At 35.9% G+C, this 16898-nt stretch overlaps 1 protein-coding gene across 1 annotated transcript in view; it reads left to right on the forward strand.

Annotated features, from left to right (window-relative positions):
• Positions 1-16087, forward strand: part of LOC133553997 (plexin-A1-like) — a 648088-nt gene extending 632001 nt beyond the window's left edge. Inside the window, exon 37 of the mRNA XM_061902321.1 lies at positions 11208-16087. Within this exon, the coding sequence (XP_061758305.1) occupies positions 11208-11303 (96 nt within the window). The 3' untranslated portion in view covers positions 11304-16087. The remainder of the gene's footprint in view (positions 1-11207) is intronic.
• Positions 16088-16898: the final 811 nt, after the last annotated feature.

Genomic DNA, 16898 nt, shown 5'->3' on the forward strand with positions numbered 1-16898 from the left:
CCTGAACGTACATTGCTAATACACGTAAACATAACTCAAAATGCCGGACATTTGAGGCCTTTTAGAAACTCTGCCCTGACAGCCCCGCAAAAGAGGACAAGTCCTGTGAAAAGAGGAGGTGTGGTCAGTCTATCCTAGCCCGGTCGCTGCCAGCATGCTAGCAAAAGAGGACATATGTTGAAGAGGTTCATTTAGCTGACTGACGTGTGTTTATAAATGGTTGATTTATTTAGGCTAGTAAGGTAAAGACAGGGATGAAGGAGTATATTAAGAGCTATTCAGTAGGATTTAAGGTCCAAGCTATTGAATACAAAACAGTAAGCAGCTATTTTTTATTAATATACCTGTGGAGCCGACGGTCTGACAGACGGGCAGGGCACGCCCAAGATGGCGGTGAGGAGACTGCGAGCGAGCGGAAGAGCGACCTGGACTGAGGTTTTATTGAAAAATAAACACAGTCAAACTACTCAAGCCGTGTCCTTCCTTGGGGGTCCTGGGAACCCGCAAGATGACGGCTTGAGACCGTCACAATACCGTAGCTGCATGTGTCAAATATGAACCATTAAATGACTTCCACCACCTTCTTGTGACTACTCTGCTGCAGAAGAAGTGAAATGAGTGACGTAATATGTGCCGGAGGAGGTAATAAAGGAAGATCTCCATCGAGACTTTTAAAACTGAAGAAAGATAAGGAAGACTTTTGACGGCTTGAGACCGTCACAATACCGTAGCTGCGTGTGTCAAATATGAATCATTAAATGACTTCCACCACCTTCTTGTGACTACTCTGCTGCAGAAGAAGTGAAATGAGTGACGTAATATGTGCCGCAGGAGGTAATAAAGGAAGATCTCCATCGAGACTTTTAAAACTGAAGAAAGATAAGGAAGACTTTTATAAACACGTTATCGATGCTTTTGATCTGAAGGAGTTCCGCATGGACTTCATTTATAAGTAAAAGTAAGACCATAATAAGTTGTTGTTTTTTATTAAATGTGCTGTTCATGATGGTATCCTTACATCACACTCAAATTTTTACTGCTATGCCTTTGGTAAACGCCGGAGTGAGAAGAGGTTTTAAAATAATTAGCGCCCCGGCGGCAATTCAAGGAAATACGATAGTTTTGAGAAAGTAATACAGCCAGAAATGACACAATATGTTACTTCATACATCCGCAGCTAATTTAAGAGGACTTGTAGCCAGTTTTAGTCAGTAATATCACTTCTATGGCAAATATATCGTGATAAAAATCCCTATCGCAAAAGGCTGCAATGACTAATATATGATCACCAACCTTTCATTTCCCCCACTTGATTACAGTTTCTGCTGAATGATGAGACGTGAGCACTTCCTCTCCATCCCTGCTATTAAAGCTGCATTACAGTGGTTGCTTGCAGCTGCCTCCATTCCCACCTCAGGAAGTCCCTAAAGCAGACATACATGCAGCACATGTCCACAGAATCACTTGAATGCAGACAAGCCAGTCTTTCAGTGAAATAGTCAGCAGGGAGTCCAAAATGGACATTTTTGTCAGGATGTTTTGTGTGTTTTCTATGCAGAAAAGATCAGAGCATCAACTACTTAAGGAGACGACATTCAGAGAAAATGTTCTTTCTTGCTGGCTGATTTAATTAACATGATACTTTAGAACAGGTCTGGGCAGTTATTTTCACTTGGGGGCCACGTTTAGAGAAACATGTCTGATTAAATGCTAAAAACATTATGACAGGTCGCCTTAAAAAAAAAATGTAATTTTACATTTTTCTATGAACGATAAAATACTGAATATTGACAAAATATCAGTCACACCCCCTTTTGATTGACATATTGTAAAATCAAGTGAAACCCAACAAAAGTTCAACAAACAGTGAAATATGAACAAAGGGTACAAAATAGACCCGCCTACATTCTGATGTAGAACTAAGCTGTAGAACTTTGTTGTGGAAATCTCCTTCCGCGTCTGTGGAAAAGCTTCCCGCCCACACTAATTAGTGCCTCGTCTGAGCTGCTGTGACGTAGATCGCCATAGTAACTACTTAAATGGCCATAGTAACTAATTAGATGACCATAGTAACTAATTAGATGACCATAATAACTAATTAGATGACCATCATAACTAATTAGATGACCATCATAACTAATTAGATGACCATAATAACTAATTAGATGACCATAGTAACTAATTAGATGACCATAGTAACTAATTAGATGACCATAGTAACTAATTAGATGACAATAGCAACTAATTAGATGACAATAGCAACTAATTACATGACAAAAACAACTAATTACATGACAATAACAACTAATTGGATGACCATAGTAACTAATTGGATGACCATACTAACTAATTACTTGACCATAGCAACTAATTAGATGATAATAGCAACTAATTAGATGACCATCGCAACTAATTAGATGATAATAATAACTAATTAGATGACCATAGTAACTAACTAAATGACCATCATAACTAATTAGATGGCCATAATAACTAATTAGATGACCATAGTAACTAATTAGATGACCATAATAACTAATTAGATGACCATAGTAACTAACTAGATGACCATAATAACTAACTAGATGACCATAATAACTAATTAGATGACCATAATAACTAATAAGATGACCATAGTAACTAATTAGATGACCATAATAACTAACTAGATGACCATAGTAACTAATTAGATGACCATAGTAACTAATTAGATGACCATAGTAACTAACTAAATGACCATAATAACTAATTAGATGACCATAGTAAATAACTAGATGACCATAATAACTAATTAGATGACCATAGTAACTAATTAGAGGACCATAGTAACTAATTAGAGGACCACAGTAACTAATTGGAGGACCATAGTAACTAATTAGAGGACCATAGTAACTAATTAGAGGACCATAGTAACTAATTAGATGACCATAGTAACTAACTAAATGACCATAATAACTAATTAGATGACCATAGTTACTAATTAGATCACCATAGTAACAAATTAGATGACCATAGTAACTAACTAAATGACCATAATAACTAATTAGATGACCATAATAACTAATTAGATGACCATAATAACTAATTAGATGACCATAGTAACTAATTAGATGACCATAGTAACTAATTAGAGGACCATAGTAACTAATTAGAGGACCATAGTAACTAATTAGATGACCCTCATAACTAATTAGATGAGCATAGTAACTAATTAGACCATAGTAACTAACTAAATGACCATAGTAACTAATTAGATGACCATAATAACTAATTAGATGACCATAATAACTAATTAGATGACCATAGTAACTAATTAGATGACCATAATAACTAATTAGATGACCATAGTAACTAATTAGATGACCATAATAACTAATTAGATGACCATAGTAACTAATTAGATGACCATCATAACTAATTAGATGACCATAGTAACTAATTAGATGACCATAGTAACTAATTAGATGACCATCATAACTAATTAGACCATCATAACTAATTAGATGACCATAGTAACTAATTAGATGACCATAGTAACTAATTAGATGACCATAGTAACTAATTAGATGACCAAAGCAACTAATTAGATGACCATAGTAACTAACTAAATGACCATAGTAACTAATTAGATGACCATAGTAACTAATTAGATGACCATAATAACTAATTAGATGACCATAGTAACTAATTAGATGACCATAGTAACTAACTAGATGACCATAACTAATTACATGACCATAATAACTAATTAGATGACCATAATAACTAATTAGATGACCATAGTAACTAATTAGATGACCATAATAACTAATTAGATGACCATAGTAACTAATTAGATGACCATAATAACTAATTAGATGACCATAGTAACTAATTAGATGACCATAATAACTAATTAGATGACCATAATAACTAATTAGATGACCATAGTAACTAATTAGATGACCATAATAACTAACTAGATGACCATAATAACTAATTAGATGACCATAATAACTAATTAGATGACCATAGTAACTAATTAGATGACCATAATAACTAATTAGATGACCATAGTAACTAACTAGATGACCATAATAACTAATTAGATGACCATAGTAACTAATTAGATGACCATAATAACTAATTAGATGACCATAGTAACTAATTAGATGACCATAATAACTAATTAGATGACCATAGTAACTAATTAGATGACCATAATAACTAATTAGATGACCATAATAACTAATTAGATGACCATAGTAACTAATTAGATGACCATAATAACTAACTAGATGACCATAATAACTAATTAGATGACCATAGTAACTAACTAGATGACCATAACTAATTACATGACCATAGTAACTAATTAGATGACCATATTAACTAACTAGATGACCATAATAACTAATTAGATGACCATAGTAACTAATTAGATGACCATAATAACTAATTAGATGACCATAGTAACTAATTAGATGACCATAATAACTAATTAGATGACCATAGTAACTAATTAGATGACCATAATAACTAATTAGATGACCATAATAACTAATTAGATGACCATAGTAACTAATTAGATGACCATAATAACTAACTAGATGACCATAATAACTAATTAGATGACCATAGTAACTAATTAGATGACCATCATAACTAATTAGATGACCATAGTAACTAATTAGATGACCATAGTAACTAATTAGATGACCATCATAACTAATTAGACCATCATAACTAATTAGATGACCATAGTAACTAATTAGATGACCATAGTAACTAATTAGATGACCATAGTAACTAATTAGATGACCAAAGCAACTAATTAGATGACCATAGTAACTAACTAAATGACCATAGTAACTAATTAGATGACCATAGTAACTAATTAGATGACCATAATAACTAATTAGATGACCATAGTAACTAATTAGATGACCATATTAACTAGATGACCATAGTAACTAACTAGATGACCATAACTAATTAGATGACCATAGTAACTAATTAGATGACCATAGTAACTAATTAGATGACCATAGTAACTAGATGACCACAATAACTAATTAGATGACCATAGTAACTAACTAGATGACCATAATAACTAATTAGATGACCATAGTAACTAATTAGATGACCATAGTAACTAATTAGATGACCATAGTAACTAACTAAATGACCATAATAACTAATTAAATGACCATAGTAACTAATTAGATGACCATAGTAACTAACTAAATGACCATAATAACTAATTAAATGACCATAGTAACTAATTAGATGACCATCGTAACTAATTAGATGACCATCGTAACTAATTAGATTACCATAGCAACTAGATGACCATAGTAACTAACTAAATGACCATAGTAACTAATTAGATGACCATAATAACTAATTAGATGACCATAATAACTAATTAGATGACCATAGTAACTAATTAGATGACCATAGTAACTAATTAGATGACCATAATAACTAATTAGATGACCATAATAACTAATTAGATGACCATAGTAACTAATTAGATGACCATAATAACTAATTAGATGACCATAATAACTAATTAGATGACCATAGTAACTAACTAAATGACCATAGTAACTAATTAGATGACCATAATAACTAATTAGATGACCATAATAACTAATTAGATGACCATAGTAACTAATTAGATGACCATAATAACTAATTAGATGACCATAATAACTAATTAGATGACCATAGTAACTAACTAGATGACCATAGTAACTAATTAGATGACCATAGTAACTAATTAGATGACCATAGTAACTAATTAGATGACCATAGTAACTAACTAGATGACCATAACTAATTAGATGACCATAGTAACTAATTAGATGACCATATTAACTAACTAGATGACCATAATAACTAATTAGATGACCATAATCACTAATTAGATGACCATAGTAACTAATTAGATGACCATAGTAACTAATTAGATGACCATCATAACTAATTAGATGACCATAACTAATTAGATGACCATAGTAACTAATTAGATGACCAAAGCAACTAATTAGATGACCAAAGCAACTAATTAGATGACCATAGTAACTAACTAAATGACCATAGTAACTAATTAGATGACCATAGTAACTAACTAGATGACCATAGTAACTAATTAGATGACCATAATAACTAATTAGATGACCATAGTAACTAATTAGATGACCATATTAACTAATTAGATGACCATAGTAACTAACTAGATGACCATAACTAATTAGATGACCATAGTAACTAATTATATGACCATAATCACTAATTAGATGACCATAGTAACTAATTAGATGACCATAGTAACTAGATGACCACAATAACTAATTAGATGACCATAGTAACTAATTAGATGACCACAGTAACTAATTACATGACCATAATAACTAATTAGATGACCATAGTAACTAACTAGATGACCATAATAACTAATTAAATGACCATAGTAACTAATTAGATGACCATAGTAACTAATTAGATGACCATAGTAACTAATTAGATGACCATAGTAACTAACTAAATGACCATAATAACTAATTAAATGACCATAGTAACTAATTAGATGACCATCGTAACTAATTAGATTACCATAGCAACTAGATGACCATAGTAACTAACTAAATGACCATAGTAACTCATTAGATGACCATAATAACTAATTAGATGACCATAACAACTAATTAGATGACCATAGTAACTAATTAGATGACCATAGTAACTAATTAGATGACCATAATAACTAATTAGATGACCATAGTAACTAATTAGATGACCATAGTAACTAATTAGATGACCATAGTAACTAACTAGATGACCATAGTAACTAATTAGATGACCATAGTAACTAATTAGATGACCATAGTAACTAATTAGATGACCATCATAACTAATTAGATGACCATCATAACCAATTAGATCACCATAGTAACTAATTAGATGACCATAGTAACTAATTAGATGACCATAGTAACTAACTAGATGACCATAACTAATTACATGACCATAGTAACTAATTAGATGACCATATTAACTAACTAGATGACCATAATAACTAATTAGATGACCATAGTAACTAATTAGATGACCATAATAACTAATTAGATGACCATAGTAACTAATTAGATGACCATAATAACTAATTAGATGACCATAGTAACTAACTAGATGACCATAACTAATTACATGACCATAGTAACTAATTAGATGACCATATTAACTAACTAGATGACCATAATAACTAATTAGATGACCATAGTAACTAATTAGATGACCATAATAACTAATTAGATGACCATAGTAACTAATTAGATGACCATAATAACTAATTAGATGACCATAATAACTAATTAGATGACCATGGTAACTAATTAGATGACCATAATAACTAATTAGATGACCATAATAACTAATTAGATGACCATAGTAACTAACTAGATGACCATAGTAACTAATTAGATGACCATAGTAACTAATTAGATGACCATAGTAACTAATTAGATGACCATAGTAACTAACTAGATGACCATAACTAATTAGATGACCATAGTAACTAATTAGATGACCATATTAACTAACTAGATGACCATAATAACTAATTAGATGACCATAATCACTAATTAGATGACCATAGTAACTAATTAGATGACCATAGTAACTAATTAGATGACCATCATAACTAATTAGATGACCATCATAACTAATTAGATGACCATAGTAACTAATTAGATGACCAAAGCAACTAATTAGATGACCAAAGCAACTAATTAGATGACCATAGTAACTAACTAAATGACCATAGTAACTAATTAGATGACCATAGTAACTAATTAGATGACCATAGTAACTAATTAGATGACCATAATAACTAATTAGATGACCATAGTAACTAATTAGATGACCATATTAACTAATTAGATGACCATAGTAACTAACTAGATGACCATAACTAATTAGATGACCATAGTAACTAATTATATGACCATAATCACTAATTAGATGACCATAGTAACTAATTAGATGACCATAGTAACTAGATGACCACAATAACTAATTAGATGACCATAGTAACTAATTAGATGACCACAGTAACTAATTACATGACCATAATAACTAATTAGATGACCATAGTAACTAACTAGATGACCATAATAACTAATTAAATGACCATAGTAACTAATTAGATGACCATAGTAACTAATTAGATGACCATAGTAACTAATTAGATGACCATAGTAACTAACTAAATGACCATAATAACTAATTAAATGACCATAGTAACTAATTAGATGACCATCGTAACTAATTAGATTACCATAGCAACTAGATGACCATAGTAACTAACTAAATGACCATAGTAACTCATTAGATGACCATAATAACTAATTAGATGACCATAATAACTAATTAGATGACCATAGTAACTAATTAGATGACCATAGTAACTAATTAGATGACCATAATAACTAATTAGATGACCATAGTAACTAATTAGATGACCATAGTAACTAATTAGATGACCATAGTAACTAACTAGATGACCATAGTAACTAATTAGATGACCATAGTAACTAATTAGATGACCATAGTAACTAATTAGATGACCATCATAACTAATTAGATGACCATCATAACCAATTAGATCACCATAGTAACTAATTAGATGACCATAGTAACTAATTAGATGACCATAGTAACTAACTAGATGACCATAACTAATTACATGACCATAGTAACTAATTAGATGACCATATTAACTAACTAGATGACCATAATAACTAATTAGATGACCATAGTAACTAATTAGATGACCATAATAACTAATTAGATGACCATAGTAACTAATTAGATGACCATAATAACTAATTAGATGACCATAGTAACTAACTAGATGACCATAACTAATTACATGACCATAGTAACTAATTAGATGACCATATTAACTAACTAGATGACCATAATAACTAATTAGATGACCATAGTAACTAATTAGATGACCATAATAACTAATTAGATGACCATAGTAACTAATTAGATGACCATAATAACTAATTAGATGACCATAATAACTAATTAGATGACCATGGTAACTAATTAGATGACCATAATAACTAATTAGATGACCATGGTAACTAATTAGATGACCATAATAACTAATTAGATGACCATAGTAACTAGTATATAATCCATAAGCGCAGATTCCAAGCATTGAAATACTTAGTACAGTTGAAGACTTCCAGTCATTATAAAACATGAGTGCACATCATAATTGCAGCTACACTTTCCATCTTAAAGATCTAAAAAAATTATTTGGGAATGTCCGGCAAGCAGATTGAAAAGGTCCTCGGGCCTTAATTTGCCCAGGTCTGCCGTTCTTTCAAAAACATAACTTTTAAAAACATGTATAAAGGAGGGTTTTCCTTCTTTACTTATTTCTTCTCCTTGTTATTTTTGATAGAATAATAATAATAAAAAAAACCTTAGAAAATTCCAAAGGGATGTGTTCCCTAATAATACTTGTTAATATTCAAGTCACGAAATGTAAATGGAGTTTTGTTGGTGCTTTTTGAATGATTATTGGACTTTATAGGTGACCTATGTTTGTTTACAAGTTAGAATGCATTAAAAAATACATTCATCCATTGTCATGTCTTTCATAATTAATGTAAACGATAGGCAATGTTCCCCTTTAAGACATTTTAAATAGCCGCACCGGACAAAAAGCCTCAGATATATATCGGTACGAAATATTTTGTAAATGTACCTTAATTGTTTCCAAACAGCGTCTGTAACAAGGCAGTAAAACGGCTGATCAAACAAATCGGAAGTCATCGTCACGGACCCACTAGCTGCGGAAACTAAAAAGACTCATCTCCACGGTGATGTTTTAGTGAATTAAAACAATAAAAACACAGACATTCCTACAGACATCCCACATGGGACTGTTTAGTAAGGATTAGTAGTTTAAGTCACATTTTACGAAACTTATAAACGTTGCTTGGAGTGACGACTGAAGAATAATTTCGAACAGAAACGCTATAAAGTAAACGGCACTTGACCTTCCGGTTCAAGGCACAAAACAAAGCAGTACAGTCTGTAAAATGCTCTCCCTGACCACCTTAGGGCGCCACAGACTGTGGATGCTTTTAAAAAAGACTTAAAAAACCCTTCTTTTTTTTAGATATATGCATGCTAGTCCTAGCTATTAGGCTGTTCCAGTTTTTATTTTATTATCTTTTTGTTTTTTTAATACACTGTAGCACTTTGAGGTTGTTTGCTCAATGTAAAGTGCTTTTACAAATAAAATATATTATTATTATTTACAACCTGCAGTGAGTGAGCCACAGCAAAAATACCTTTTTTTGTTAAAAACTATGTGTGGAATGCAAAACATTGTAGCCGTTAGCGAAGTAAAATCTATAAACTAGCCGTGACGTTTTATAAGCCGCAAGGTTCAACGAGTTGGGAAAAAAAAGTGTTGGCCTGTAAGCCGGAAAATACTGTAATGTTTAGTTGCAGCCTTAATTGTTATTAGTGAAGTGAAGTGAATTATATTTATATAGCGCTTTACATAGTGACACCCAATATCTAAGTTCCATTTAAACCAGTGTGGGTGGCACTGGGAGCAGGTGGGTAAAGTGTCTTGCCCAAGGACACAACGGCAGTGACTAGGATGGCACAAGCGGGAATCGAACCCGCAACCCTCAAGTTGCTGGCACGGCCACTCTACCAAACGAGCTATGCCACCCAGTACTCTGTGATGAATATTAAATATTGTTGCGTTTGGACCAGATGTTCCTCCAAGGGAATTTAAATTGCTTGTCAATCCCAAGTTCTTTTGATGACACATAAACTGAGTTTAAATGATCACCCAGAACAGAATAGGTATTTTGCAATTTATTCCAAAGCTTTGGAGAGACCAGCCTGGAACAACACATTCAATTGAGTAGCCAAGTTGATCTGAAAACATCACGGAAGTGTTGTCTTCTTCAATATGTCTTGTTCTACTTAGCCTGAGACAGGATGTGATCAGAAAGGAGTATTGCTACTCCCCACATTCCCAAACTCAAGGTAACTCATAAATATGGATATATGTAGATATCGATCTCCGTCAATATGTATGAAGAAACGCCATTAAATGTTACAACAAGTGAAACAATACTCCCACGCTAATAGTGCTTTTCGCCATTTTGCTTCAGATCCTGTCGGCGTTGCAGAAAGACGAGCAATCGCGGCGACAGAGGCTACGCGGCAAGCTGGAGCAGGTCATCGACACCATGGCGCTGACCAGCTGAGGGTCACAGCGGTGGAACGCTGGCCAACAACGCCTTCCTTCCCAGACGCTCATCAACCGGACGAACAACAAAAAGTCAACTTAGTCCGTTCAACCAAGAGACGGCAGAGGTGCGATCGAAATGGCCGAAGTCCGCTTTTTTTTATTTCAAACTGAGCTGCGAACCAAGCCTGGATTGAACCAAATTGAGCGAACGCGCAACAGTCCGTGTTGACTCCGGTCCAGCAGAGGGCAGTGGTTCTTTGGCCCCAACCAGGACCTAAACCAGGGCGGAAGGAACCAGGATACTTGATCCCGTTTGGGGAGAATCCCTTTCCTGTTGCCATTATCAGGGTGGACACGCGAAGGAGGAAGAACTGATGACAGACTCCCAACCATTCGGGACTTCCTGCTTCCGGTTGATCTGCCATTTCCTTCCCTCCCCACCACACTGCCTCCTGCCGCTCATGTTACTGCTGAATTTGCACAACAAAAGCTAAATCAAAAGAGAGCAAAGGATATATGAACACATTTATAAATATATAAATACGAGCCTCTGTTTGCGTTGAGAGAGATGTTCTTTTTGTTTTAATGTATACAAAAAAAACGATAGGTTTGACAGGATTTGATATTTCCACGTAGAAAATGTGAAAACTTCAAAAGAAAAGAAAAAAAAAAAAAAGCAACACAAGCTGAAGTTGCGTGCCATGTTTTACTTTGAATGTTGTTTAGTGCAAAGAGACTTTTACTTTTACTTCGATGAAATGTGTTATAAAAATGTTGTCATTCTTATTAGTCAGACTTTAAGGGGGGAGAAAATATGTGAATGGGGAAAACTGGACTCAAAATTGCAGAAGCTTTCTATGTTTAATGCGGTACTCCATGCTAGTCGACCCACAGCCATCTTCTTCCACAAAATCCAGCCATGAATCCATTTGATTTACAAGCCCCTTGTACACAGAGAGATGCTCATCAGGTCTGCACTTTCACATGCAGGACGAATACATTTCATGGACACCAATTCATGGATGAATACATCTCATGGACACCACACTTCATGGACAGCACTTCATGGACACCAATTCATGGATGAATACATTTCATGGACACCACACTTCATGGACACCACACTTCATGGACACCACACTTCATGGATGAATACATCTCATGGACACCACACTTCATGGACAACACTTCATGGACACCAATTCATGGATGAATACATTTCATGGACACCACACTTCATGAACAACACTTCATGGACACCACACTTCATGGACACCAATTCATGGATGAATACATTTCATGGACACCACACTTCATGAAGAACACTTCATGGACACCAATTCATGGATGAATAAATTTCATGGACACCACTTCATGGACAGACTTCATGGACACCACACTTCATGGACACCACACTTCACGGACACCAATTCATGGATGAATAAATTTCATGGACACCACACTTCATGGACACCACACTTCACGGACACTAATTCATGGATGAATACATTTCATGGACACCACACTTCATGAACAACACTTCATGGATGAATAAATTTCATGGACACCACACTTCATGGACAGACTTAATGGACACCACACTTCATGAACAACACTTCATGGACACCAATTCATGGATGAATAAATTTCATGGACACCACACTTCATGGACACCAATTCATGGATGAATAAATTTCATGGACACCACACTTCATGGACAACACTTCATGGACACCAATTCATGGACACCACACTTCATGGACAGACTTAATTGACACCACACTTCATGAACAACACTTCATGGACACCAATTCATGGATGAATAAATTTCATGGACACCACACTTCATGGACACCAATTCATGGATGAATAAATTTCATGGACACCACACTTCATGGACAGACTTAATGGACACCACACTTCATGGACACCAATTCATGGATGAATAAATTTCATGGACACCACACTTCATGGACAGACTTAATGGACACCACACTTCATGAACAACACTTCATGGACACCACACTTCATGGACACCAATTCATGGATGAATAAATTTCATGGACACCACACTTCATGGACAGACTTAATGGACACCACACTTCACGGACACCAATTCATGGACACCACACTTCATGGACACCACACTTCATGGACACCAATTCATGGATGAATACATTTCATGGACAACAACCCACGATTGCTAGGCTGTCTGAGTTAACCCATACATACAATTTATCACCAAAAGAAATGTATAAACGCTGATTAATCATGCAAATTAGTCGGAGGATTAATCGCAGACGTTAGATGAAGTTAAAGTACCAATGATTGTCTCACACACACAAGTTGTGTGGTGAAATTTATCCTCTGCATTTGACCCATCACCCTTGTTCACCGTCTGGGAGGTGAGGGGAGCAGTGAGCAGCAGCGGTGGCCGCGCCCGGGAATAATTTTTTGGGGTGATTTAACCCCCAATTTCAACCCTTGATGCTGAGTGCCAAGCAGGGAGGTATCAGGTCCCATTTTTATAATCTTTGGTATGACTCAGCCTGGGGTTTGAACTCACAACCTACCCATCTGAGGGCGGACACTCTAACCACTAGGCCTCGCGAGCAAATTTAACTTCAAAATAAAACTACTTTTAAGGCGCATTCAAGCAAAATATGTTTGTGGATTATGACAACAAAATCGCATTAACCGCGAATTGAATTGTAATTACTCTGATGTGAAATTGATGCTTTGACAGCACTGCTTTCAACACAACAGGACCCCACTGTCACTATTGACGTAGAATAAGTTACTACCTCGTACGGCGGAACACTTTGTGTCTACGTTCTATATCCACGCTGTTTGTGCAGAACAGCAACCTGGCTAAAAATAAATAAAAAAGGCTGTGTAAAAGGGGCTACTGACTCAGTCTATATTAAATAGAACTTTGGTACCTCGGGTGTGTTCGCTCGCGACACCGTTTGCAGTAAACGGGACAGGAAGTGATTCTCGAGACAGTTTCAGTTGACTAGCAGGCAGGTGATGTTTGTGAAGGTAAAGGTGGGATCGTGTCATCGATTTAAGTAAACTCAAATATCGTACTAAAGTCATCCTATTACAGTTCAGTCAAGACCAATTAATTGTTTTGATGGGAGCATGAATCCAGTACAGCGGTTTACAGTTCACAAGATAGTGAATTGAAGTTTTCTATTGGCTTTAAACTATTCTCCTCAAAATGATTGAGGTCTACATTGTTGAAAGACGCCTGTGATCAGGTCGTTGTGTTCTCAGGGCGTTGATTCCACAACAACTGGACTCTTCTGATTGTTTGACCTGCGTCAGCCGTCCCAGAGGCTTTATAGTTTCATGCTGAAAGTGTTTATCCCTACTCCGACAACAACAGGTTAACTATCTTGTTAAGGCTGTTAAGATACACAGAAGAAAAGCCTCTGCCAGCAGGACAATAGTCTTTAGGTCAAAAGGGAGTGATGGTGAGTCCATAAAGCAGTTGAGAACCACTGATCTGTCCTCTTACTTAACTTCCTGACCTTGCTTGGTTCAGTTCTTACAAAGTGAACCGGCGATTTTGTAAGGTTTCATTGTTCTCAACCCAACACCAGGATCTGTTTTAGACAAAGAAATATTTGATTTTTTACTCCAATCTGCAGTTGAAACTAATGCTTTGATTCCACTCTTGAAATGTGAATGTGCTTTGTGAAAAGATTCTGAAATGTACTTTTACTCTTTTTTTCTTTTGACATGTTGCAGGCCTTTTCTCTTACTTCATTTTGTGGTTTTTATGAGGGTTGAAAAGAAACAAGTTTCCAGTACGCACCTGTGGGTATTTGAACCCGTTCTCTGTAGAATTGAGTAGGATATTAATTAAACTTTTTAATACCCAGATAGCGTCTTCAGTAATGCGGACGTTGTACCGGTCCGTTGTGGTGAAGAAGGAGCTGAGCCGGAAGGCAAAGCTCTCAATTTACCGGTCGATCTACGTTCCCATCCTCACCTATGGTCATGAGCTTTGGGTCATGACCGAAAGGATAAGATCACGGGTACAAGCGGCCGAAATGAGTTTCCTCCGCCGTGTGGCGGGGCTCTCCCTTAGAGATAGGGTGAGAAGCTCTGCCATCCGGGAGGAACTCAAAGTAAAGCCGCTGCTCCTTCACATCGAGAGGAGCCAGATGAGGTGGTTCGGGCATCTGGTCAGGATGCCACCCGAACGCCTCCCTAGGGAGGTGTTTAGGGCACGTCCAACCGGTTGGAGGCCACGGGGAAGACCCAGGACACGTTGGGAAGACTATGTCTCCCGGCTGGCCTGGGAACGCCTCGGGATCCCCCGGGAAGAGCTGGACGAAGTGGCTGGGGAGAGGGAAGTCTGGGTTTCCCTGCTTAGGCTGTTGCCCCCGCGACCCGACCTCGGATAAGCGGAAGATGATGGATGGATACCCAGATAGTGTTTTTAGTAGAGCATGTTTGTGGATTAAAAGGCTTTTTTTTTTTTTTTTAGTTCAAACATTGTACGGGGCTTCACATTTTTGTACCGTTTTCTACTGAATTCTACGGAGAACGCGGTCAAGTTACGGCAGAAGACCTTTTTTTTTATTTTTTTTTTGCAAGAAAGTTGTAATCCTGGTTTCTAGCAGACCAATGTAAATCCTGTAAGTGATTGTTTTGCAAAGTAGAGCACAAGACCAGACTGCATCGACAAACATGTCCCATGAGCTTTGAAATGAATGGAGATCCTCTCTTAATGTTCCAATTGATCGAAGGCACAGTTCTTTCAATGAATTTGAAGAAAATGAGAAATCCTGCAGTCGACTCCTTTCTTATTTCAGTTGACAGACACCTTGAAGCAAAGTGCTGGCCTATAAACCGGCGGCAGGTCTTTTTCAAACTATTTTTATTAAAAGTACCGAAGTTACGTCTTTCAAGACCCAGTACTGTCAAGACATGTAGGTCGATGGGAGGAAACCAGGCCTTTTGCTAGCAATGCATAATTATAGTCCGGTTTTCTACCAACCCCGTTTCCATATGAGTTGGGAAATTGTGTTAGATGTAAATATAAACAGAATACAATGATTTTCAACCCATATTCAGTTGAATGTGCTACAAAGACAACATATTTGATGTTCAAACTGATAAAAAAAATGCTGTTGTTGCAAATAATCATTAACGTTAGAATTTGATGCCAGCAACACGTGACAAAGAAGTTGGGAAAGGTGGCAATAAATACTGATAAAGTGGAGGAATGCTCATCAAACACTTATTTGGAACATCCCACAGGTGTGCAGGCTAATTGGGAACAGGTGGGTGCCATTATGGGACGGTGTGGCAAAGTGTGCCAGCAATGTGAATTAAATAAATAAATAAATGGGTTGTACTTGTATAGCGTTTTCTACCTTCAAGGTACTCAAAGCGCTTTGACACTACTTCCACATTCACACACACATTCACACACTGATGGAGGGAGCTGCCATGCAAGGCGCCAACCAGCACCCATCAGGAGCAAGGGTGAAGTGTCTTGCTCAAGGACACAACGGACGTGACGAGGTTGGTACTAGGTGGGATTTGAACCAGGGACCCCGTGAATTATATTTATATAGCGCTTTTCTCAAGT

This window comes from Nerophis ophidion, linkage group LG06 (assembly GCF_033978795.1).
Source record: "Nerophis ophidion isolate RoL-2023_Sa linkage group LG06, RoL_Noph_v1.0, whole genome shotgun sequence".
NCBI lineage: Eukaryota > Metazoa > Chordata > Actinopteri > Syngnathiformes > Syngnathidae > Nerophis > Nerophis ophidion.